This window comes from Falco biarmicus, chromosome 3 (genome assembly GCF_023638135.1).
Source record: "Falco biarmicus isolate bFalBia1 chromosome 3, bFalBia1.pri, whole genome shotgun sequence".
In the NCBI taxonomy this organism is placed as follows: domain Eukaryota; kingdom Metazoa; phylum Chordata; class Aves; order Falconiformes; family Falconidae; genus Falco; species Falco biarmicus.
This window is the reverse complement of record NC_079290.1, coordinates 66,283,006-66,308,924: the sequence shown is the minus strand read 5'-3', so window position 1 is coordinate 66,308,924 and position 25,919 is coordinate 66,283,006. Positions and strand designations below refer to the sequence as shown.

General features: G+C 36.5%; 1 protein-coding gene across 1 annotated transcript in view; it reads right to left on the bottom strand.

Moving 5' to 3' along the window:
- Nucleotides 1-10,426: 10,426 nt before the first annotated feature.
- The window catches only part of DOK6 (docking protein 6), a 253,584-nt gene continuing 238,091 nt past the window's right edge, over nucleotides 10,427-25,919 (bottom strand). Inside the window, exon 8 of the mRNA XM_056333389.1 lies at nucleotides 10,427-10,796. Within this exon, the coding sequence (XP_056189364.1) occupies nucleotides 10,657-10,796 (140 nt within the window). The 3' untranslated portion in view covers nucleotides 10,427-10,656. The remainder of the gene's footprint in view (nucleotides 10,797-25,919) is intronic.

The following is a 25,919-nucleotide window of genomic DNA, read 5'->3' as shown; positions in this document are numbered from 1 at the left end:
TGTGAAGTTATGAGGGTACACAGACCTGTACTATTAATAAATCGGATTATTTCCTGAGTTATCAAATGTCATACCAGGTAATTCTAAGTTGTGCGCAGTATTATAAATAAAATCCTGTAGTACTGGGTCATTTATTTGATGATACCATTTATATTAAAATGCCAAAAGGATAATGTAATGAATTTGATTACGCTGAAGTTCTTAATTGGAACACTGATACAGAAATATATATAAGCTGAGAAGATGGTATTGTTTCACTGCTTGCAGAGACACTCAAAATTCATCCCTACTGAGGGTAAAAAATGGGGAGAGGTCGAGGTTAAGTACCCAGAATACCAGATTGTTTTGATTATTTCTGGTAACGCCCTTATTTCTTGCCTCCCTTGGTACTTTTAGCTTGTCTTTTCAAAATAATTGCTTATTTATTTGTGGAAGAATAAAAAATCTGTAATGCACATCTTTGCAGGTATTTAATCTGTTTTAATTCAAATTCCATAGACATATTACTTCTACCAGGATAGTCCACAGGGAAAATCACATCACACATAGCATAATAAGAACAATATATTTTTTTTCAAAAAACAAACCCAAAACAACAGCTTTGTTTTTGTACCATAGTAATATCAGTGAACAGCAGCTGAACATGAGACTGATACAAATGAAAACAGCCCCAAACTTACCAATATTCTCATAGGCTTAAAAACTAGTAAGATACACACAAGACAAACTTCCAAAAGTGTAATTTGAAATGTAGTATTAAAACTCTTTAAATACTTTATGAGTCTGGCATGATGGGACTCAGTAAGAGCCTGTTTGCTGTGACAGTTTGGATTACGTAAATGGACTTGCCAGTGTAAAATAGTACCAACTATTGTTTATTGCTGTTCATTATCAGTATTTTTCATAATTTGTTTTCTTCTTTTGGAAACTTTTAGTTCCTTTTGAGTAAACTTCATCACCCGTAATTTGAAAATTCTGTGTGGAACAATTACTGTGCTATTTCATGCTGTACCACTTGCCTAAAAAGTGAGGGACAAAAAAGTAACGTAACACAACTATGGATAGCAACCAGCCAAGCATACCATCTAAACTGTAAGATAATTCTTTTTTTTTTTTTTTTTTTTTTTTTGGTCATTTTAAGGCCTTAGAAACTTTGCTGAAAAGAAATAAACATAATAAAGGTCATTATCATTAAAAAACTGAATTTTGAATCACTGGGTAACTACCTTCTGTGTAACTGGAAAATGAATCTGTGAGATTTTAAGAAAAGTAAAAACAGATTTCTTTTCCTTAATAATAAAATTCATCTTTTATGCTAGGTGAAAAGGAGGTTGAAGTCCCATGTTCAAAGGAAAATTCCATGATTAATAGTACTACTAAGTCTTTAAAGGGTGTAAACTCACATATCTCTTGAAAAAGAAATCAGAAAAAAAAAATTGTAATCAGTCTTTGCTGGGACTTTTAAATTTAGGAAAGACAGTCACTAGAGTTTGGATCAATGGGGCAAATACGAAACTCACAGTCTACAAAAGAAAGTGAAAGTTAGAACAGTAGCATCTTTTCTTTATTCATCTCAAATAAGTTCCTTTACCTCAAAGAGCTTTTCTGACTATATAAGACATTGATGAAACTGCTCATTCTGCTTGTCTTCTGCTCTCCCTTGGCTGTGCATCTTGTGGTAAAATGTTACTGTAAGGAAACAGCCTGCTCTAAGGGCTGGCCGCACCAAGGAACGCAAGCTGGACTCCTTCAAACCTCCACGTTAGGGAGGGTAGTTCAGCAGCTAACCCTCTTTCTGACCTCCACCTGCCCTAAATTCCTAGGCACCTTTTCTATTAGGCACCTAAATATTTTTAAAGAACAGTCAGAAATATTTTGTTATAACAGTGCTGTGCAACTTAACCTCCTACTTCTGGTTCAGGTCTTACCCAAGGAATATGGCACAGGAGGAGAGGACCAAGTAAACAGAGCAGGCAGAATAGTTAAAGTGTAGGTGCTACCAGCATTTGTTAATTTGATGACAGGTGGATGCTAGCTTACTCCTAAGAGATCCAAATAAGAAACCTTACTTTAGAAAAAGAAAAGATTCCAGAGGACTCACCTCACTATCAGATTAATTTCTATTTTGTTCCTTTTTTCTCTTTTGAGGGGTGATGGTGATTTTTTTGTAATCATAAAGACATCTGGGAATCAGAGCTCTGACACTTTTAAATTTATTTTAAAATCTTACCTGCATCATGCTCCTCTAAACCTCTGTGTTCTTGAGCTATGTGAAAGTTCAAATCAATGGTATTTATTTACAGTAGTTGAAACTCTACCCTAGTGAGTACTCCCCAGCATAAGTGAAAGACGTATTTCCTTTAAAGCCTGGCTTTAAAGCCCAGTTGGAGTTAAACCCCTAAATGGCTTTGTAAGTCTCACACTAGTTCCAAAACCAGTCCTGCCTGTCTACAAGATAGGTGCTAAAATGCTCTTTTAGGCTGTGGACCCCAGAAGTAGAAACTATGTATCAGGTTCCTAGGCTGTATTACTTAAGGTGTATTAAGGCAACTCAAAAGACATTTCCAACATTCACACATTCCTGGGGAATGCTTTTGGGCTAGAGCACAAGACATGCCTCTATTGCCATGCCTTGCTGGGATGTGGTGTTAGGGTACTTGTGGACTCAGGGTGGCCACTGACCCTTTGACATCCAGTGCAAAAGATTCCACCCTGAGGCTAGAGACCCACAGTGGTCTTCAAAACACTAAGCTGGACCAGGCTTTTCACTGTCACATGAAATGGTGGCTGTTTCTGCTATCACAGTCGGTTTATCTAGCATCCTACCTGCCACATCAGCCAGGAAGTGCAAGACTCTGACCCAGTTCTCCCCAAATCTGCATCAGACACCCCCCCCACCCCCTCCCCCGTCCTTTCTAACCTTCCCCCTGAAGCTGGAGTTCTGTACAGAAACAGCTCATGTTTTAAGGACTAAGAAGAGCCTGCAGGGCTTGGTAGGGCACCCCTCTAGCATTTCCTCTGCTTTTGTTCCTAACTCTTTTTTTTTGTTCTTTTCTAAAAGTAAAATGCATTTTTAAAATGCAAGAGTTGTGAGAAGAGGATGAGCATCTGGATAACCATGGGACAAACGTGTGATGAGTTTGCCAACACTTCCTTTAGAGTAAGAGAGCCTCAGGATCATCAAGATAGCCTCACCTGTGGCAGCTCAGAAACCACTGGAGCAAGCTGCCACCATGCCGCAGGACTGTGCCACTGCTCTGACTAGTTCTTGGCCCTGATTAGGCTTGATTTATAAAGCTGTTGTTTTATCTTACTGTGTTATAGTCTTGTATCCCTACATAAAACTTAATGTTTAAGCTAGAAATACAAAAGGAAATGTACAAAGTTATCTAAGGCATGTTTCAAAAGAATAATATGTTTATTACTTCCACACTACCCGCACTGTTAGCCAGTATATTAGATAAAATAATTAATATGAATTACTATCCATGGCTGACCTATTTGTTCTAATGATATGTTTACTCAAAAAGAGAATTTTGTAGTTTTAGGAAAAAAGTCTCAGTGATTCTAAAGGATATTTAACACCTTGCTTAAAAGTTTATTTAATTAGATTGGTACACTAAAAAATTAATTTGTATTATTAACCAGTAAGTTTTATAACATGATATAATTGATCAATAGCTTATGATATTAAGATATAGCCAAACAAATACACAATATCTTTCCTTTTTCCTTTTTTCTTTTTTTCCAACATATTTCTCCATTTGCGTTGATGTCTACATGTGTAGCTGAAGAAAGAAATGTATGTCAGGAATATTTATATGCATTAAAATTATTATCTGTTAATACCATTTTTTTCTCTGAAATAAAACTTTCTGAAGCAGGCACTTACTATTTTCTTTTAAATTTTCATAGTTTACCCAATAACAGTAGAGGAACTTTCCCACAGAACTCTGTCAGATTATTCTGTAATTAGAAGCATAAAGGCTGAGCACCTATGTATGTATTTTTATGCATCATAAATGCAGATGTTGCTTTTATTAGACCAAATTTGATCAGCTCTGAAATATTCTAAATCATATCTTTAGCAATATCGGGCTGCAGTAAGTTCCACAATGCTCTGTGATAACAATTGTGATGTGTTGTGCAAAATACTGATTTTTTTAAGCATCTATATTGCATAATGCATGTTAGCTAGACTGGTGCTTGGTTCTTCCAGCCAGGTTAGGGAAAATGAGCCCAGCACTCCTGACTCCATTCCTATGGAACAACTTAGAGCTGTAAACTGGATTAAACACAAAATATTGTTCCCAGCTCTTAATAAAGTCAGAGGAATTTGAATGCTCTGGGAAACTTGCACTCACATGACCCTTTGCTATGTGCGTAAATGTCTGCTAAATTCTCCTAATCTTTTTCAAGATTCCAGAGTAGGGTTTTTTTATTATTTTTGTTAATTTCTTACTCTATTTTTCAATTAATTTTTATTAGGATTAAAACCCTTTTCTCTCTTTCTATAACAATGCTTTTTGAAGAAGGAAAAAGAAATAAAAGGTGAACATGTGTCATTCTTTGGCAGGAAGATTTTTTTTGCTGCATTGCCTGTTTTCCTTGTAACTGTCTTCAGTCGGTGTAACTTATAAAAACCAGTTCTGAGTATCTCCTATCACAGCCTGTCATATGCAGAAACTCAGAAAATACAACAATTAAGATCAACAAGGACAGCTTTATTTTACATCATTTATTCTGTTTTAGTATAGGAGTAATGATGAGAATAAATGTTTAACTGCAACTTTTATTTTTATTACTGTTATGGAATTGCCAAGACAGCTGATTATTTTTTGTGCTATTTTCTATGTCCATTGGAGTCTTGTTATCATATAATTAAAAAAAGAAAAGTTTGAAAACCATGTGTAGTCTATATTCAAGTCTATAACTTCATTCATGTCAAATGTTGTCACAGGAAAAAACCTACTGTAAAATGTATCCATACATTTGACAATCCCAGGATTGCAAGAGGATGTGGTAAATCTATTTAATCTCATGAATATTTCTGTACTGAAGGAAAAAAAACCAAACATTTAAATCCATTTTTTGGGACTTTCAGTGTGAAATTTAAAAAGATTAACTTCATCTTAGAGAGTGGATTAGTTTCTGAGTTTGCATTTAGTTAAAAAGGAAATATTTTCTCCATTACTATTTGCAATATACATAATGATATGGACATTTTAAAATGGTTTAATTGTATTTAATCATACTTAAACCTCAGTTACTTTCATACCTGTTTTAACCATATCCATAAAAATCTGTCAACCTGTATATGCATGCAAAGACGTGAAAAGCATCTTTGCAAAGTGAAACTTCCAGTTTCTTCAATAGAACAGGTGGATTCTGATATTTAGGTTTCTAGGCATAACGCCATTTAAATAATCACTGGATACACAGCACTTTCACCTACTACCTTTTACTGTCTTGTAAGGCCCTGGACAGAGAGTCAAACTTCTTGCTTCAACAGGTTAGTCAATATTCTTTGATGCTTCTTTCATCCCACCATATGCCTGTACTTGTTTCCAATATAACACTCCTTTTTATCTAAAATCAAAAGTGAAAAGCATTTATTTATAACATAAAGAATACAGCACCCTTTATGTAGTGCAAGACTTTTATATCTGCAGAATTAATATATCCAACTTTATACCATTTGATTTTAAAGTTATGCCACTACAATGGTGTTGCACAGTCATTATCTTCTACTTACAAAACATAGGCAGGCACCCAGAGCAGTTGTCTGTGGTGAAAAAAATAAGATTCTAATATATTCAGGTTATGTAACAAGTTGGTTTGGAAAGTGTCACAAGTATTTGGATGATGTACAGAAAAATGAAACTTTCCAGTGCTGTTGGTTCTGCTTTTGTAATCAAACAGCAGCTTTTCACACTTCCTCCACAGTCCACTCTGTTCTGTGTGTGGACAAAAGCCACATTTATTCCTTTGCGGCAGGTATAAAAAGGAGCTAAAACACACTGTTATTGAACACTAAAAAACACAGGTTAATAAGAACACATTCCTCCTTCCTTCCTAGGAAGAAACAGTTGTAATTAATTCTGTATTTCATGTTAAAAAGCACAACCATTCAAGAGACTTACATTTTCTCTTGGAAAACCACCCTGCAGTTTCTAGATTACCAGTGGAAAACCAGTAAACACGGCTGGTGAGCTGCGTCTGAGTAGATATTTATATGCTAGAGGTCTTTGTCAGTTCCTAGAGATCAAATATCTCAAAAATTGCTACTCCTCCTAGTATTGCCTATTAGACTGGAAAGTTCAACAAGCATGAAGTTCATTCCTTTTCTGTTAAATGTAATACAGAGATCCAATTAATGCTCTTTATTTCCCTTTGCCATGAACAGGTAGTAGTCTTCACCGACTGCCTGCACCTTAGCAACTCCTAAATAAATGGGTGCCTAAAGGCTGTATGTTTTACTTAGATTATTGGTATAGAGAGCAATTTGAAACTCTTGACCCCAGGTATTCACTTTCAACCCCTCCTCCAGAAAGGTCTTATTAGCTTAGAACAAGACTTGATTAGAAATGTGTTTGCAGTTTCTTCGCAGGATTTCTATTCACGTGTTGTGAAATGAAGTATTTTCTCGAAATGCCAGGGTAGACATTTGTCAAAACAAAAGAGAGCAGCTATTGTTGCTAACACACTTCTTTGGTTTGTCAATACATTTCCAAGCTTTACTTGCTAGCTTTAGGGGGAAAAAAACCAACAGCAAACCAACAAAACCCCAAGAACAGAATTTAGCATAGACCTGATACATGTGAGGAGTTGGAATCAGAGTGTACCATAGGAAGTAAAGCCTAAACATTTACTCAGTCAAAAAGCAAACTCTATGTTACAAGATTTCTTCTTTCTTTTTCCTTTATAGAGACAGGCAAATTTTTTTCAAATGAGTATACTCACAGAGGGTTTAAACTACCGATAATAACATGTAGCTGTTTTAAAAATGGGGCTACGCAAGTACTTTAGCATCATTTGATGATTTATGAATGATCTCCTTCAATTTCTTCTTTTCTGCACCAAGTGACTTCAAAATCAAAAGTACCAGCATGCATCAATCTATAATATTCATGGTTAAGATATATTAGTAACTATATTTAGTAATGCTGTGTTTTATTTGTTCATAGAGGTGAATACATTGTTATCAAGGGTCATTTCTTCAAAATTTAAATCGTGGTTACAATTATATATTCATAACACATCCTCACAACCAAATGAAAGTGAAAGCCTTATACTCTTTATTTTACGATACAGCAGTGCTACGTTCCATTTGTACCTGTTGCACCTAGTTACCACTGAAGACACTGTCTTGCCATCCATCCTCTTCATAGCTTATTAGCTGACAACAGAGAGCTCCTCTGTGGTCAGAAGTAGATGTATTATCTGTGTGCCTTGCACATGAAGAAAGCCGAGACTTGAACAGGGTCCCGTGGGGTCCCTGGGCCTATTTAAAAGCCCTTGTAGTCTCTAGGCAGGCAGCTCTACCATGTGTGCCAAAAGAGAGTTTTCCTTCTGGCGGAAGCACTAGGAGCTGTACAAAGTAGTCCCAGTGGGAAATCACTTTGATTATTGACAGGCATATGCCAGGAATTAAAGCAATTACTTGAAAACAGAATTTTCTGGCAAACTTGGCACAGCACCTGACTGGTTCTCATGGAGCTTTTCTGAGGAACATTTCTGGAAGCTATGTGAATACACAAATGTCAACGTGATACCATCTACTGTGCTCGAGTGGCACTAGTGGCAACATCCACTGTCTGCTGAATACCTTTGTGCTTCAAGTGCCCAGTTTTCTTAGGCTGTTTTACAGCACACTGTGAAGTTGCGTCCTTATTTTCAACTTCCAGTGTGGTTACGTGTACTCTCTACAAGAAATGGGTTCCCAATAGGTCAGGTTTGCCTTTTGTTCGTCGCATTCTCTGGCTTTGTACTGGAGTTCAGTTTTCTGCCTATTGCTACAAGATGGGACTTAACAGGTGTTTATAAATGTAAATATGCAAAATATTCAGTACAACTCTATACATGACCAATCCCCCACCCCCACCCCTCTCTTTTCCTGTGTTTTCTTTGGAAATATCATCTAAACTTTCATTAACTGGGTAATATTCATGCACTGCATAGGAAGACTAAACCATCTGTGACAGAGAGCAACCATTTCCCAGGAAGTGGAAAGAGCAACTATATAGATCTTATGCTTTTTATCTAAACGCAGCTAACACTTGCATTAGGATTTAGATGGGTTCTTACAGTATATGGACACTGGTACTATAAGGCAGTTTTGATACTCTCCTTTTTTGTCTTTTCCCTACTTTTGGACTATGTAGAATATGTAAGTATTCAATGACTAGTATTCAAGTCAGAGGAAAATAGTTACATGGGCACAACATAGAAATCTGCAGAACATACTGGAAACTTAATCTAAGGAATTTTAAAGAAAATACATAACTTTAGGGCAAGTGAAAGAATCAGAGTTGCATAGGAATAAAAATAACTGGCCAGTTCCTCAAAAGGAGGATATTTGGCAAAGCTGCATTGAATAACGGAATTAAACCAGCAGAGTGTCTATTCTGTTGTATCACATTTTGTATGTAACATTTGCAAATTGGAAATTTTCCCAAAGCAAAATGTCAACCAAATTTTTTTCTTAAATGAAAGTGTGAATGAAGCTTCCTTGATGGGTACAGCTCAGAGAGCTCTATGGATACAGCTCCCTGACAGCGTGGGAGAGCAGTTTTTCATTTTAGCTCATCAAAATACTCTCTGTAGGGAGCCGTTCTATTCCTGAGTATGGCAGCACTGTGAGAAGGAAAAGAGGTAGTGAATGAGACAGGGAAAAAGGAAAAATAAATAAAGCTGATTGTGGTGGGGTAGAAGGGTTTCATTCAAGCGGATCACAAAGATTTTTTATTCAACAGCTGTTCACTGAGGTGCAGAAAGCTGTAAGTCTGCAAGGTCTCTTAGCCTGGAAAATGGTCGGAGAAAAGCTGAACATACTGTATCTGTAAATGTTTAATCAAAAGCAGAAGTTTTTTCTGTACTTTTTAATACATATATATATATATATGTGCATATATAAAACAACCCAACAGCACTTTTTCAGTTAAATTATGGTACATAAAACTGATTGTTTCATTGGAAAAGAGTCTATGTGTCTCATCCTTGATATGCTTCCTCAACCTGTCCTGAGAAACAACTAATGAGATGGAATCCCTCTTGTAAACATGGCAATCATTTCATGCTGGGAACAGAACACAAGGCTGCTCAGATCATAGCAAGAGGGTAGATTTTTCTCCCCACACTTTTAAACATTTCAGGGCATTGTGAGGAGGACATAAATATTCAATAACACTTACAAAAATCTAAATGTTCAGGGTAGATAAAACTTGTTCCCTACCTACAGGTATGCCTTCCAACTTATTCCCTCTTTACTGATTACAAACACACCTACTACAGTTCATTTTTTAAAGGCGTCTTCCAAAGACAGAAAATTTCCATTGAGAGGTACTCATCGTCCTTTTCAAAGTAAACCAATGCTTGACACATGATTGTACAAGATACAACACACATCTAAAACAGAAATCTGAGAAGGAAATGGAGAAAATCAGAGTAACACTGACCAGAAAGACAAGACCAGAGCTCAGCTCTACTGTATCTGGCCAAGCCATGGCACAGGCCATTGCCAACTGGGGATGTGGCCTGCTTTTATTTGTCCAAAGAACAGTTTTCCTGTTTTTTTATAGTTAGGCTTGAAGGCATGGTTACTAAAATAATTTGCAAATAAGAAGACTTCACAGCAGTTCTGAGGATGAGACTGTGCTGCTGATATGGATGTTCACAGCTTTCAGGGGCATTGTGAGAATTACATGTATTAGTAAGGGAGGAATCTGTGCCCCAGGAATTTGAGATTAAAGCTGTATCAGGCAATAACCTTACCTTAACACATCAAACTATATTCCCAATAAACCATAGTAGCCTGCTACTCCAGTATCTGTTGGCTTCTGTCTCAAAAAACACCCAACCACCCTGTAGGGTAGTGAGTGAACTTGCTTGCGTCTGGAGGTGGCCCACGCAGCGCTGATGCTGTGTCTCAAGTCGGCAACATTTCAGTGACTCCAGCAGGAATCAGTGGGCTGTGGCAAGGACCTAAAAATGCTACGGGTAAAGGCGGGCCAGCCTGCTGGTGGAGGCGGGTAGGAAGGCCCCGATGTCGAATGTGCCATTGCGATGGAGCCCCAGAACGGGCCTTCTCCGGTCATGCAGAAACCTTCACACCAGCACAGTTTCATTTGTTTCCACCACTTTCTCACAACGCGAACGCATCCCCCTTCCCTCCCCCCGTGTCCCCTGTGTCCCCCCCCCCCCTTCCTTCCTTTCAGAATGTATTGACAAAATAAATGGCAAAATAAATAAATAAAGACTTAGCCTCTGCTTCAGGGAAGCCGCTTCTCCAGGTTTCCGCATTGGTGGTGACCCGGCTGGAGCTGGTTGACATCAGTTTTCACAGCAAATGGCGGGTGTGGAGGGGGCCAGCGGCTCCCTGGCCTTGTCACCGGGCTCCAGGCTTGACTGTCTCTCTTGGCCGTCCGTCCCCGGCTGTCATTGCACCAGGCCTGAGCCGTAGCTGAAGGCGTAGCTGCTGGCCAGCGAGAGGGACTGCTGGTGCTCCTTGCCCTGCTCTGAGGGGTAGCTGGGAAATGTCTGCGCCCGGGACACCTTTGCCGAGCCGAGGTTGTGACCTGTGCAGGGGGACATGGACACAGAAGGTGTAACTGGGCTTTAATGTAGTTGCAAGTTACTTAAAGCCTTTCGCCACAGACATGGACTCTGCTGGGCTGACTTCATTCTGCGCCATGGTGTTAGGGCACCCAGAGAGCGGGCGTTCTGCGCTGGGCCACTCTGGGCTGCGGAGGAGCATTTTGTTTGTGCCTGAGGGCACAAGGGGGCCTCGGATGCCCAGCAAAGGCAGAAGGTCCCAGACCCACCCAATTCAGGCATAATTTAGGGTCAGATTTTTTATTTTTTTTTTCAACTGCAAACTATCATATCTGTATATTTTCTACTCTCTAAATCTCGGTTGTATTTATTAGATAGAGCCAATAAAGAACTAATGCACCTCTTTTTTATCGGAAGCACTGCTGAAGTGGTGAAAGTAATGCCAGTGGGTTCAAAGGGATTCGTCACACAAACGCTGCTTCATGTACTTACTTTCAAATAGGACGCCAGTTTGTCACAGAAACACAGCGTCATTGTAATTTCAGAATGTACTGGAGGTGTGATATGGTCCACGTGGCAGAATACTGGTTGGGAAGAGGATGAGTGAGATATTCTCTCAGACGGGCTTGTGTACCTCATATAACCATGGCTTGTACACTCACAGCCAGTGACATGGGAAAACACATGAAAAGCTGATGACCAAACTCAGAAGATGACTTCTATAAAGCAATTTTGTAATCTGATCATTTTCCTATCTCAAAATTCCTTTTTGAAATTGAGATTTAATTAGTGACAAAAAGTTAATTTCCAAAGTGCATATTTTTGTGCAACGTATACTCTGTGTTTTTTGGAAATGTATATTGAAGCCTGGATTTAAAATGGTTTTGGATGATGCTTTTTACAATTTAATACATGTATTATATGTATGAGTGTAAAATCCTATTTTTCTTTCAACCACAGAGATATTAAAGAAGAGCTGTAACAGAGTATAGACTCAAACGCAGAAGAACTCAGCTCATGCTGAAACATTTCAAAAGAACTAGCAGCTTTCTAGACTGCCCCAGTAGTGCTGCAACCAAGAACGATGTTTGTCAGACTTGGCAAAACTTTGTCCTAACTTGTATTTGGAAAAGTAAGAGTATAAACATGCTACTGACTGCTTCATGGAAAAAAAATCACGATCCCCCTGAAGATGAGTCTATCAGAGCAATACTGGGACCAAGAGAGGAAAAAACCCCATCCAACTAAGTGTAAAATAGAATAAAAGGTAAATCTCAGTGACACTGGAGACAATAAAACTAGAGACTGAATTCCCAGTTGCACATTAGTGGTTATAAAAGTCCCTTTCATAGCACAACCAAACAGGATGAATGTTGTATGTGTATTTTTAATATTCATTCACTGGGTTAAATTGACATTGACTACCAAAACCTGAGATGCCAAGTTGAAATGTTTTCTTCTTCAAAAAGCTTTTGTATCAAACTGAATTAAAATGTATGGTGGTTATGAGGTCTGAGCTGCAAAGCCAAAGCACTGATAATACACTGTTTAAGTCTTAAATGTTTTATTGCTTTGACCAACTTTTAACCATGATATTAAGTGAGGCCTTCATACATTTTTACTTTTATTTGGGATCTGCATCACAACTACTGTTAGATTTTTTTAAAATTTAATGCAAACATAAACATAGAAAGTTGCACGCTTGTAGGTTTTAATTTTGTGTTCCAAATCTGGCATTCTTCCTTCTAAGGATGTAAGGTCTTGTTTGCTTTTTACCCAGAAGCTAGTATCATATACATTTTAAGTGCCATAGGGAACTGCTAATCCAGCCCTGTGATTGATTAAATTGTTCTCTTCCTTACCAATGAACATAAATATAACATGTCAAGGTACCATCTTCCTCCATTCTCTTTATGTATTTTACTGAAAAAACATAAAACACACAGTCCCTGAGACAAGGGAGTTCTCTAAACTCAGACCTATTTATATCACGTGCTATATCTCATATGATTAATTTTTAATTCACTTCTGTAGAATAGTGCAGCTTTAATACAGTGATGAAGAGTGACCCTACTAATCTGACTTCTAGCTAAGGTATTAAGGCAGTCTCTTAGAATACAGAAGATTAATTTGAACCTATTAAGGTTAAAAAGAAAATTAAATTCAGATCTTCCATTTCCTGGATGTATGCCTCAGCTGCTAGTGCCTCCCTCACTGTTCTTTAAATGAAAATTTGTAGCTGCTAAACCTCACAACAGGGCTGATTTTAGCCATTCTGTAACCAAAGGAGTTAATGAGGATAAGTGACTTCTTCCCTGACTGCTAGGATACGTAATCAGAGAAAGACAGGCAGATCCAAATGATTAAAAGAAACACTCAACAAAGCTGGAAGATTAAGACACCTGGCTAAGGCTCAAGCTGCACAGTATGACATCAATCTATGGAAATTATTGCAAAAATAATAGAGGACATGGGTTCAAATGCAATGAGAGAGCTAGGGGTAACAGAGAATTTGTAAGTTTAGGAAAGAATGGCTCTGTGCAGTATGTTTACTTCCAACATACTTGTTTTTAAAAAACAACAAACTATATTAATACATTTAAATAGAATTAATCAAAAAATAATGGTAAAAGAATGACATAGTCTAATGGTTCCAGGGTGGCATAAGACTTCTAGTTAGTATATTTCCAAAATTTTTTGTTCAGCTTTTAAAAAACTTTAGTATATGCCATACTGGAAATGCTAAATGATTATTAATTATCTTATTGGAATTCCTACTAAATAATATTTTAATACTCCTATAGCTGATCAGCTTTAGGGAGTCTTAGGTACTGCAGGCATCTGTACAGTTACACTTTATGTCAGCAGTAAGGTTTTTGAAACTAAAGATACAGGAAAAGTTTTTGCAGTAAAGAATTTAAGTTCCACAGCTTTCTAAGCTTACTGCTTCAGCAGTATTTCTGTGTTGTGTTTGGGTCTTAAAAGGTTAAAAGAGAAGAAGAAAATGTTGTTTGTAGATCTTGCAGTTCTTTGGCACCACAGCTGTTTTCAAGCATATAAACCTAATTCTTTTCTACAGGCCTTCTAAAGTCAGCACATGCTTCATGACTTCAAGAAACCAGTAGAACTGGGGGCATTGTTTTGCTGTGGTTTACATCAGAAATGTGGTTGGTTTTGGTTTGGGGTTTTTTTGGTTTTTTTTTTTTTTTGGTGTTCTCAGACAGGACCTTGGAAAGGTAAGTATTATTCAGCCTACTTCATCCTTTATTTAAATTTACTTTCAGGGTCCTAGAATGCAATGAAGCTGTAGTCCAAAGCAATTAGGCATGAATGTTCCATCAAGATAATTTAATGTAACCTGAAAAATTACACCAAAATTAGATTTTTCCTGATCTTAATTATGTTGGAAGCAGAGGCAGTAGACACAAGGACCTTATTTCATGGCATGATGCTTATTTATTACAATTCTTTAGAGGAAAAACCCCAATGGTTTCCTAGTAACAGCAGTGATTGATGTACATATAAGTAGATCGATCACAAAGTCTAAGAGAAAACTTGCAGTACTCAGCTAAATGGAAAAAAAAAAAGAAAAAGAGAAAAAAAAGGAGAGATCCAGGGATAAGCTTTAAAAGCTCCCTTACTGCTGCTTATTGGGACATGGTTCTCTCTGTTTCGGATTCAGAATTCAAATTCTTAACCAGAAGGCAGGTACCAACCCTTTTTCTTTTCTAAATGAAAAAAAGGTCATGCTTTGCTTTTCTGACATGAGAATTCATGGCATTCTCTCATCTGATGTTCTTTGGTTAGAGCACTCATCTCTGATGTACAAGTCCTGTGTTAAAATTCCCCTCTGCCTGTGGGTAAGGTTCGACATTACACTTCCTCTAATGGAAAAAAAAATCAGCTGAAAACGTTCCTTTTCTCCTCTCTGCTGACACTGCTGTTCACTGTCCCTCAGTTGAGCCATTGTGACTGAAAGGCTGCTTTGTAGACTGAAGCACTTTGGTCATCTGGTTTGCAAGAGCCATACAAATTATTTCACCAGCACAGCTGAGAAGCAGGAACAAGCAGCCAAGGTTAAGAGCGGGCAGGGATTTTCCCAGAGTGGCTTCAGTGCCAGGTTGTTTGGAGAATGATGACCTGCGAGCAGTGTGCAACCAAATGCAGGCCAATGCTATTGCCACCAGACTGCTCACTTCTTTGGGGTAGGATCACTTTTGAAATCCTGTGACTAAGCTTTTCTAATACAAGACATAACTGTATATTTTTGCAGTACAATGATTAAAAATTAATAGAACCAGAGAATCTTGTGTTTCAGCTTCTGTTGCAGTCCTGTCAAGTAAGTACTTCATATTAGATAGTCATTAGGTAAAATAATGACACTTGCAGCTGCACAGCAAGCTTTCATCTGGGATTTCTTAACCTCTTGTACAGATGACTTTACAAACAGAATGATGTTCTAATGAAGTTTTACTTTTCTAGGTAATAATGAATTTATTTTTGAAGATAAAATTTGGCATTTCCATTCCCAAGATTATGAGCACAAATGTGAAATAATTAAATTAAAGCCAATTGGATATCTTTATTAGTATTGTTTTGTACTTGGGAGTGCTCTGAGATTTCATGAGGACAAGAGGTCTGTGATTGCTATAGATGATTCTATAAATGTTATAGAAAAACATGGTTGTTCAAAAGAAATTTCTATGAATCAATCAGTGCAAGCCAAGACCAAATAAAATGAATCACTTGTTCTATTTTAAAGAAATCTTTTCTTTTTAGAAAAATTCACTGGAGAATTCTGTTGTTCACAAGAAACAGAGCAGTCTGGAAACCAGTGGAACAGAGACGACGAGGTTTTATCCACAAAAGGTTATGCAAGCAGGTGGAAAAAATCCCAATTAGCTAACAGATGTTTCAGGAGTGAAACGGTAAGGAGTTAGTTGTATGTTGTTGCCTCACATAATTCTCGCCAGACAATAAATGCAGCCCTTCAGCCAGAAAAGTTCACAAAACTAGTACCAGACTTTAATCTAGATTTGTGTTCTCTAAGGACTTTCCGAACACCACTGAAAGCTGTTTATACCAGAGGAGGCCTGCAGATTGCACTGAGGATATGGTTTTGATGGGGAAGCCTGTCTTGAGGTGCTTTGACCTCTTAATATTCTTTGCAGCATTTTTGTTAAGACACAAGACAAAATATGAGAGGCACTGTAGCTAAGCACTGAAAGCCCAATAGGGAACATGAAACACTTACTGCAAGAAACTGAATTATTATGACTGCTTATTTTAGATGGAAGCTTTTATCCTCTAAGAGCTTTTGTTGCAAAGAAAGAGACTCTACATTTTATTCTGGATAAAGGAAATGTTCCTCAAAAAAACCCACCACCCTACTACAATCTCAAATCAGTTAGAGTGGCTATTATTGCATCAAAAAAACCCCACCAACTTTCATTTAAAGCAGAAAATAAATGATTTCTGTTATCCTATTTATAAATTGATACTGGTTAAAATTCTGCCAACTCTTTGTATTGAATATACAGTGCCTTCCATTGAGCTGTTGATGACAAAGCAGCTTTTCCTTTTCTGCTGTTAGATGACTGGAATAACTAAAGCAAAGTTTCATAGCAAGAGAAACTGCTACAGAGCAAAACATTTATTTTGCAGTAACGATGCAGTTGGATTGGAAGGGCATTAATTGGTACAGCAATTATTATGCCGTCACTCACAAAAAGATGCAATGGAAGAGAGCAGATGGAAACTGAAAAATAGCATATACTACATTACAGCATATTGATTTCTATATACTTATTGAAAGTGAAACTGTGGCCATGTTTCAGTTCCAAATAAAGAAATAGATTTTTTCCCTTCATTTTAACTACAGTTGGTATTAAAACTCCAGGGAATGCAGCTGGGCTCCAACTTTTACATTTTCTAAGATAATTTTGGATTTTATTTAATCAAATATTTATATTTATGAAGAGAAAATGACTATCAGGGACAATTTTTGAGATAGATTTTAAAGAAAATGGTTAAGTTTATTAGAAATAATTTTGAATAAGATTAATCTCAATTAATGATAAAACATATAGGAAATATATTAAGAGAGTGAATGTAAACCCTACCCTCCTAATACTTTAAAATATTACATTTTTATTCTCAATTTAAAAATATTTCAATTTTCTTTAGAATTTGAAATGAACTTTTTTTTTTTGGCCAGTATCAAGATTAATAGGTATCTGAGCAGAATATACATGTTACAGAACCCTATCACTTTCCAGAATTGGAAGACTATTATTTAGATTAAAATTTTTTGGCATTTTCTTCAAGTCCTCCTCTAGAAAAGATTTTACATGTGCATGCAGAAAAGATTACAGGACTGGCAGTATAAACCCAGTAAATTTACAATATGTCAAATTTTTGTGTTTTAAGGAAAAAATTTTCAATATTCCAATTATCTCAGAAGAATGCTGGAGTTTTATGAAGAGTAAATTTACATGTCAATGTTTTCAAATAAAGAAAAAGAATGTCCTTAGGGCTTTGCAACAGTGATAATTGTTTTAATACCTACCAACAATTTTGGTAGTGAATTGCCTGAGACATTATGTACAGAAAAAAATGATCGTTATTTTGTCTGTACTCCTAACTAAAATAGCAAATATTTAAAAGCAGTACCTTGAATCACATAATGAAAACTAATGTATTAACCGAAGGTCAGGTTGGTTTAGTTGTGGTTGTGGGTTTCCAGATAGTGTTTTTAAATACTTGCTCTCCTATTGCACTTAAGCTGTATATTACCTAATTTAGGCTATCACAAGCCGATGTAGCTCCTGTGATAGAAACACCAGAACATAACCATATCTTTCTCACAGATGAACAGGTTTACCTTGCCCTCTACTTTTAATTGATTATCTTTTTTTTATTGGGGATTTTTTCTAGTAATGCATCTTTCTATTCACAGTACCAGCTTGTTACACCTCTGTGTGTTTATAACGGGAGGTGACATATGTAAGTATCTGCGACCTAACACCTCTGCCTAGAAGACGGAAAAGAAATTTATTTGCACACATCTCACATTACCCAATAGTCTTTCTCCTTTCTGCCTATATTATTCCTGCAGCCAGAATATGACACATATTTGGGAAAAGTAATCTATCTTACATATTGCATCTCTTCAACTTGGGTTCTTCTATTTGTAATACATAATTGTACGTCTTCATGCCTGAACTACAGGGAGATTAAATAAAAGAAACTCTCTGACAGGAGTAGCAATTTTTTTAGTTCTGTACTCTAAGCCAACTTGCAGAAAGAGGTAGTAAGCTTGTCTTGGCTTCTATCATTGTCTCCCATACACAGACTGCAGTGTTCCTTACAGAGATTAACTGAGTTTGTCTTTACAACTTTTTACACTTGTGCTGATATTGCAATATGAAACCAGCCTCCTCTCTCCCTCTGTTCTGAGTCCAGCTCCTCAACTATGCCAACACAGTTGAAGGAAGTGTAATCATGTTCTCACTTAAAACAAAATTAGGCTAAAATCCAATTTTGCTTCAAAACAAATAGAAATTTCCAAATGAAAGCTCTCAGAAAGAAGGGTTTCTGAGTTTGGTTTCAAAGATTCTACACAAGTGAAATTCTCTGCAGTGATACTTCCAATCTTTAGTTTGTCAGTTTTAATCAGGGAACCCTGATCTATGCTTGCCCTGCATTGAGCAAGCAGTTGGGATGAATCAATTCCAGACCCATCAGCTGACCCAAACTATTCTTTGATATGATGCAATATTTTATTTTAGCCATTTTGCTTTCTGAGGGAAAACAAACTACTTTGTTTTAAATCAGTTAAAGAAAACATTAACCTGTTCTTCCTGAGTGGCACACTATATTAGGGGAATTGTAGTTTGAATGATTAACCAGATGATAGAATTTATGTGTGTTAGAGAAGTGACTATGGTCAAGGATTTTGTTTTATAATGAAAGATACAGGCATCATACATACATACATACAACCTTGAGGAAAAGCTTTTCAAAGGAAATGTGTACAGTTTTATACTGAAATGTGTCAAAATAAAATCTTGAATGAGTGCCCTGAGAAAGCCACCTACAAAAGCTGAGTATTTTGTACAAGGTGGCTAGCATCCCCCTCCTCGTTTATCCTTTCAATCACAGACTCAGTCAACCAGAAACTATTACAAAACATTTCCACATAAGTTGTAAAATTGAGGTTTATTATGAGAATAATAACCTTGTTCCTGAACGTTATGCCTGTCCAAAGTGAAGTAAAATTTTCAATTACCACAGATGTAAACAGAGATTAAGCATTTTTATACAAAATGTATGTAGTATCATATTCCTATTCAAGCTCAAAACTTAATGAGCTTTTTAAACAGAAAGTTCATGAAACTGAGACATTGCATGTTGGTAATACCAAAGTAAGAAGAAGAAAATGGTAGAGGGGAAATTCCTGCAAGCAATAATTTCATTCACTCAAGGAACATCTGAATTCGATAAAAGTGCTGACAAATGATAAGATGATGGTCAAATGCAAGAAATAATAAGAAAATACTGCTCTGAGCTTAAGTGCGTATGGGAAAGGCTAAAGCGGGGGTAAGAGAAAACAGCAGAAAATGCAGTAAGAAAATTATTTTAGTCTCTACAGTACTTTGCATCATGGGAAGATAAAAAACCAAGAAAAGGAAACACTCAGAAAAATTACTCTGCTCCTTGAATTACTGAAAAGTAGGAAGAATATAAAGCCAGCACCCCCCCCCCCCCCCAAAAAAAAACCCAAACCAAACCCAACCAAAACAACAAATGTGAAAGATAGATAAAATTGTGTGGATTCGGTTACTTTTTCTTAAGTAATGATTTTCTGCTGTATTTAAGTAGGTAGAGCTACAGTTTGCTGACCTCTTTAGCTTTTGATTCTTGTATAGAGCAGCAAGTCATTATGAGAGTCAACTGATTGTTGATCTCTGTGCATAAATAGAGCTCAAGTACAATTTTCTTTTACCATTTCGAAAATTACATCTACCAGAGTAATTTAAAGCAGGTAGCTATATATGCAGTGCTATTATTTTGGTTTACCATTTCATTAGCACACTCTTCACTTTTCCCTTCCTCAAAATGTTTTTGTTGGATCTTTATTACAGCCAAATTAAATGCCCAGTCAAAATACAGATCTTATCAGATACCTTGTTAAAAAAAAAATCAGCCCCTATATCTGTTACGAATTTAACATGAAGCATCTTACTAAAAAATGCAATGCAAAAATGCAAAATTATACATTGCATATCACTTTGATGATACGGAATATCTCATTGTTAAATATTTATTGCATTTCAGATCATGTTGACATTTCCCCTTGGATACACTATTCCAGAAAATATTACACAGGCCTCATGCAATTCTACTGATACTACAGAGGTGAAATGCTGAATTTCTAATTACTTACATTGACAAAAAGTGTGTGACGTGGAGACAGTATACTGCCTTTGAAAATGGGATGCTACTGAAGGCTGACTGATCAGTACTGTTTAATCTTGTGGCTGCTATAATACTGCTGATTTCTAGTGTGGCCAATATTTCCTGGCCTGATAGTATTTTCACTGTAAACACTCCATTCACGAAGATCTATAACTAGCTTATGAAAAAAATGCCATAAAATTAAACTCAGCACATGAGGTCTGAAGCCAGAGAGCAAATTTGATCTGACAGGATAGATGGAATATGTTTTTAATCACATTTTAATTTAAGTAAAATACAGCTTTGATTAGGAAAAAAAAAAAGGAAGGTGGTATAGTTCACATTGCTTGACATAGGAAAAGACAGGGTCAAAGGATTTATGCCTCCCCAAATGGATACCTATTCTATAAATACTAATTTTAAAAGACAATTTTATTATGTGAGTATAATCTGAGAAATAAACAAACATGAAATATAAAGTCTAAGACATTCAGGTTGCACATGGTGATACAGCTGAGCCTGTCCTTTGGCACTCCCAGGCAGTTTCTTTGCACACCTGAAGAGCCAGAGAAATAGGTAGATAAATGGTAACAAATCAAAACCAACCAACCAACCAACCAACCAACCAACCAACCAACCAAAGAGCAAAGCAAAATCGAAACCATGTTTTATGCCTGTTTGGCTTTCACTGTGGAATCAGGTGTGCTCCACTTCTGGGATGTTCAAAGAAAACGCAGGATTGCCTGGCTGTTGGAAATGAAGTATAATTGGACCACTCATTTTAGCATCGGCTGTGTCTTACATTACCGCAGCAAACTCTTGCACTGCAGCTTCGGTCCTGTTTGATCTCTGCTAGTGCTCCTCACTGCATGAAAGCAGCAAAATAAATCATCTGGTTTCATCATATTCTTCTACTTCTGTTACAGAACTCGGAGTCACCCCATTACTGCACTTCCCTACAGGTATTTAAGGACAAACTGCTGTACAAACTGTAGGCAATGTCTTCCAAAGACATGAAAAAGTCCTGCACTGTGGTAAAATGTCCTTCAAAGAACTTTCTATCTATGGTGTAACATTGGGAATTAGTCTTGCTTATGTGTATTTTGCTGGAAAGGGGAGGAGGAGGGTGGTTTGTGGGAGGTAAAAATATAGTACTCAGTTTAATAAAATGAGTTATTTAAACTTACTAAAGATTTTCCATATTTGTTTTCCTGTCACCAATAAACAAATTTCAGAAAAGACAGCAGATCTCACATTATTATATGCAGGGATGAAACATAGCTTTTAGAACTTTTACCTTTCAAAAGCTGTTCTATTTTTTACCCATGCAATGAAAGCATTTATTAAACCATTTGTTATTCAGATTTAAGCTTTCTATGAAAGTCCTTAGAAATATTCTTTAGAAGGCCTTAATGTTACTTCAAGGTACAACCAGATAGAAACAGTAGGTATGTAAAAGTGAAAATACTACATTAACTGATAATTAGCTCTCTGGCAATTTTTTAGAAGCTTCCTCCAAACACTTGAAGGCATGAGGACACACATCTCCAGCAGTTCTAAAGAAGAAAGGGCAATATATTTTTTTTTTTTTAAAGAACAATTTGAAATTATAGGCTTGTCTTAAACTTAATAAGACTTGAGACTGCAGGCATCTTACCTAAAATGTACGGTTGCTTGACTTTCTTTAAAATAGGACTTCACCATTCACTACACCTGCTTAGAACAACTTAAAAGGATATACTCAATTACTAAAAAACTGCAAATACAAATTTAGGAATGCTTTGATACTTTTCCACTAAAATAAAACAGACAATCTGCTGAATGGCATGCAGTCATTAAATATTTTTGTAACTTAAAGGTATTTCTCAGACTAAATGCATCATTGGTGCTAACCCAATGAAAACATGATGCTGGCTAATTGTAGGTAGAAAAGTAGCAGAGAGACATACTTTTTTTCATGCTAGAATTACAGAAAAAGTGTGTTAAAAACTCTTCCTCTTCCTGCTATCATCTTTGCAGTGAAACCTCATCTTACACACTTCTGGAAGTAGAAAACCAGCTGAGAATTTTTAAAAAAAGCAGGAAACCAAATAATTTTATACATGCAAAAGAGAATTTTTCAGTTTAAATGATAGTATCATTATGTGTTTATATGTCTGTTTGTAAGATGAAGTTGTAAAGCTCTACCAGAAAAAGTAATTAATGTTTTTCTAGTAAGGAATTATGCAGGCTACCAATATGCTACTGTAATTTAGGATTTTGAGTGTATTTTGTATTTTAGAGAGGAAACAAACCGAGATTGAAAAGATTGACTAGAAGAAACTAGTATTTTTTATATTTCTAAAATTTTTGTATAAGTTTTGGATATTTCTCAATCATTACTCCATCTGCCTCAAGCAGATCTCTTGAATATTTTTTGAAGAGTAACAACTTAACGCTTCCTTTGTTTTTACAAGATTTAATTAATATTTCTCATATGTAGAATTTTTTTTCAGGATAACCTAGCCATGATTCAGCAAAACAGAAATAATATCTCAGGCTTCAATCAGAAGGACAAGTTACATAGTATAAAAATTCATCATTAACAGGAGAATTTGAGATCCATGTGGTAAAACTGATGTAACTTGAGCAAACTTGGAACAGGTATCTTTGCAGACCCCATCCTGAGGTAGCTGAACAGACCTGATGCCAACTGCTTACATGGTAACAGTGACCATTTCTAGTCAGTGGTATTTAAAAGAGCATCTTCATATCTCTGTGCTCTGTTCAGTGTCCAGACTGAGAATTAATTTTTTTCATGAATAAAGATTGTATTGTGTTTTTTAAAGTTAGTTTAGTTATGGCCATTTAAAACCTCCACTTATCTTTAGTTAGACAAGTATTCTCTTCAGAGATATAGACATGCATTGATCTGAATTAGAAATCAAATTCTACAATTTTCAGATGAGAAATATATACACTGTAGACAAAAAATACAGAAATTGATTTTATGACAGAAACCTGAGATATATTTTGAGTCTGAAAAATTCTGTAACCAATAAGAAAGTGTATAATCTAATTTTGGGAATAGATGCATCAGATTTCCTGTATGTTTCTGTGCTGCCTTCTAAGGAACGTGGTAGCAGCAATTGCAAGTGGTTCAACAGTTTATTAGATGTATGTAGCTCTAACCCAGCAGAAAAGTTCCTAAATTCCTTCCCAAAGCTTGGTTTCTGTGCAGCCACTGAAGGCACTGGGAACAAAGGAAAGGTTTCTGTCTGTATTGAGTATAATAGCACTTGGAGTGCTTTTGTTCCTTAAAGAGATTACATATATAAAGTATGTGGAAATAAAGCAGTTCACAGAGGCCAAACAAATTATCTTCCTCTATAATTTATACTCTAAAATATAGAAGTTCATTGATTTTGGATTATATAAGTTTAATTGGAATGAAGTAGGTGCCTAAAACATCAATGAAGCACTCAGGAAAGTCAATCCATTTTTCATGACTCTATAAATTATTTCTTCTAGCTGTAAAAGCCTTCAATTACCCACCAGGAAATAAAAAACAATGGCTATAATTCACTGAGGGATGCAAGTGATGTTATTTTGCATTTTTTCCCTGAAAGGGAATTCACTATGATTCAATGTGAACAAGCTGTGTCATTTTCATCAGACTTGTGTAAAGCTAGAGGAAATGAGTGGAGGTAAAGAGGTAAAGGGTGTCAAACTGCTTGATCTTCTTGTGTCTGGAGATGGGATGACTTTTTCTTTGCTGTCTTGGATGACAGAAGAAACAGCTTAAGCAAAGCACTTACTTCTCCCTGCCCTCCCCCCCCCCCCCCCCCCCCCCAGTAAATCCCCCCCAATAAATAAATAAATAGACTATAAAAACCAATGGTAATAGTAAGACACACTGAAATTACCATGTCTTCTATCTGCAAATTTGTTATTAAACTTGTAAATATCCTATCCTGTGTTTTGCTTTTTCTGTTCCTCAGCTCACCGAGGCTGTTTTTTTGCTGATATTCCTTTTGCGGCCTCTCAAACCCACCGAAGCTGTAAAGGCAGTGCAGCAGCAGTCCCTTCAAACAGCTTTCCTTAATCCCAGCTGCTGGGAAGAGAGTCCTGGCAAACCCCAGTGCCTTCTGGCAAATTAATTGACCGATGCGCTGAAGCAGGAAGTGATAGAGAACTATCATCACTTAAGTGACATTCATTCTGCCTTCTCTCACTGCCTGTTAGTTAAGTGTTAATAGAGCAAGCTGGTAAATGGAAAAAAAAAGGTGCCTATAGTACAAGGGAATAACCATCAATCATGTTTAGAACATGACATGTACAAAGTAATTATACTTTATACAGACATTCGGAGAAAAGAGTGTCTTACATTAAAGCAAGGTGCTTTCCTAATGGCAATTTTGCTATTGGCTTTGAGTGGAAAGTGCTGTAATGCAGAAGTTAAATTCTGAGTGTCTGTAGTCGTAGTGTACGGATGACGAGGTGAACAAAGATGAATCTCACAGGGTGGCTGAATGTTGAAGGTATCATGGTTAGGTAGCAGTTTAGCTAATAGCAATATAGATAGCATGGAGCCCTCAGCTGTAGAAGGGAAAGAAAAGTGACATAAAGGACCGACTTCATAATTTCTGAATGAAATCTGGGGAATTTCTTGCATATAGCTAGACCATCCAGTACTCCATTCATTTTCAGCTATTGGCTGCCACACAGCAGCAGCTGAAATTCAGAGCTGCCTTTTGTGTATTGCTGCTCAGAATACACTAGGGTACAAAAGAGACTAAAAGCTTTGTCATCTGCCACCACGGCTTGCTGCTTTTTGTGCTATTTCTACTCTCAGTGCCTATTATACCGGAGCAGCATAAAATGTAGTAGCATACAACATGAGATTATATTCTTGAGTTATGGTACTACTTCTTCATGAACACTGAAAAAATTATTAACTCATACGTAAATTTTTAGGTTTTTTAGTACAGCTCTAAAAGGAGGGAAACAAATAATAGAATACAAGTAGCTTTCCAGCAGGACAAAAATAGGATTTTTAGAGAGCTGGAAATCAGCTGTGATTTAAAAGGAAGTTGAAGTATCAGATATGACTCTGAAGGTACCATATCTGATGAAACATTATGACATACTTTTACATCAAGGCAAAATGTCAGCTTGCAAAACTGCATTGTATAAGGTACTGGCTCCGGGTTGCAAGAGTAAAGGCAAACTGAAATTAAACATATATATCTTCTATTTTAAGAGCTTACTGAGGACAATTTTAAGGGGAAAATTAACAAATACATACCTAACAAAGCAATTTCATAAAATAAAGAAGAAAGTAAATGGTTTTTCCCAGTTATTTCCAATTTATCTCTTTATAGACTCCTCCCTGGAGAAATAATAGTTAAAACCCAGTAATTTTGAGGACTTTTACTCATCACTTGTTAAACAGAGTAAAACAGTACCAAGGAGTCCTTAGCTGAATCCTCAAGCTGAGGTGGGAGACAACTCTCATAGAACAGTTATGCTATTAACAACAAAATAGAAATGATTTATGTCACAAGAAGAACAAGAACTAAAACATTTTATATTATATCTTGCACCAGTGATGACTGCACCATCCTGATTACTCTTGACACGAATTCTGCATCATAAAATCACCGTATTTACATCCCATAGCTAGAACTTGCAGTTAAAATAATTTT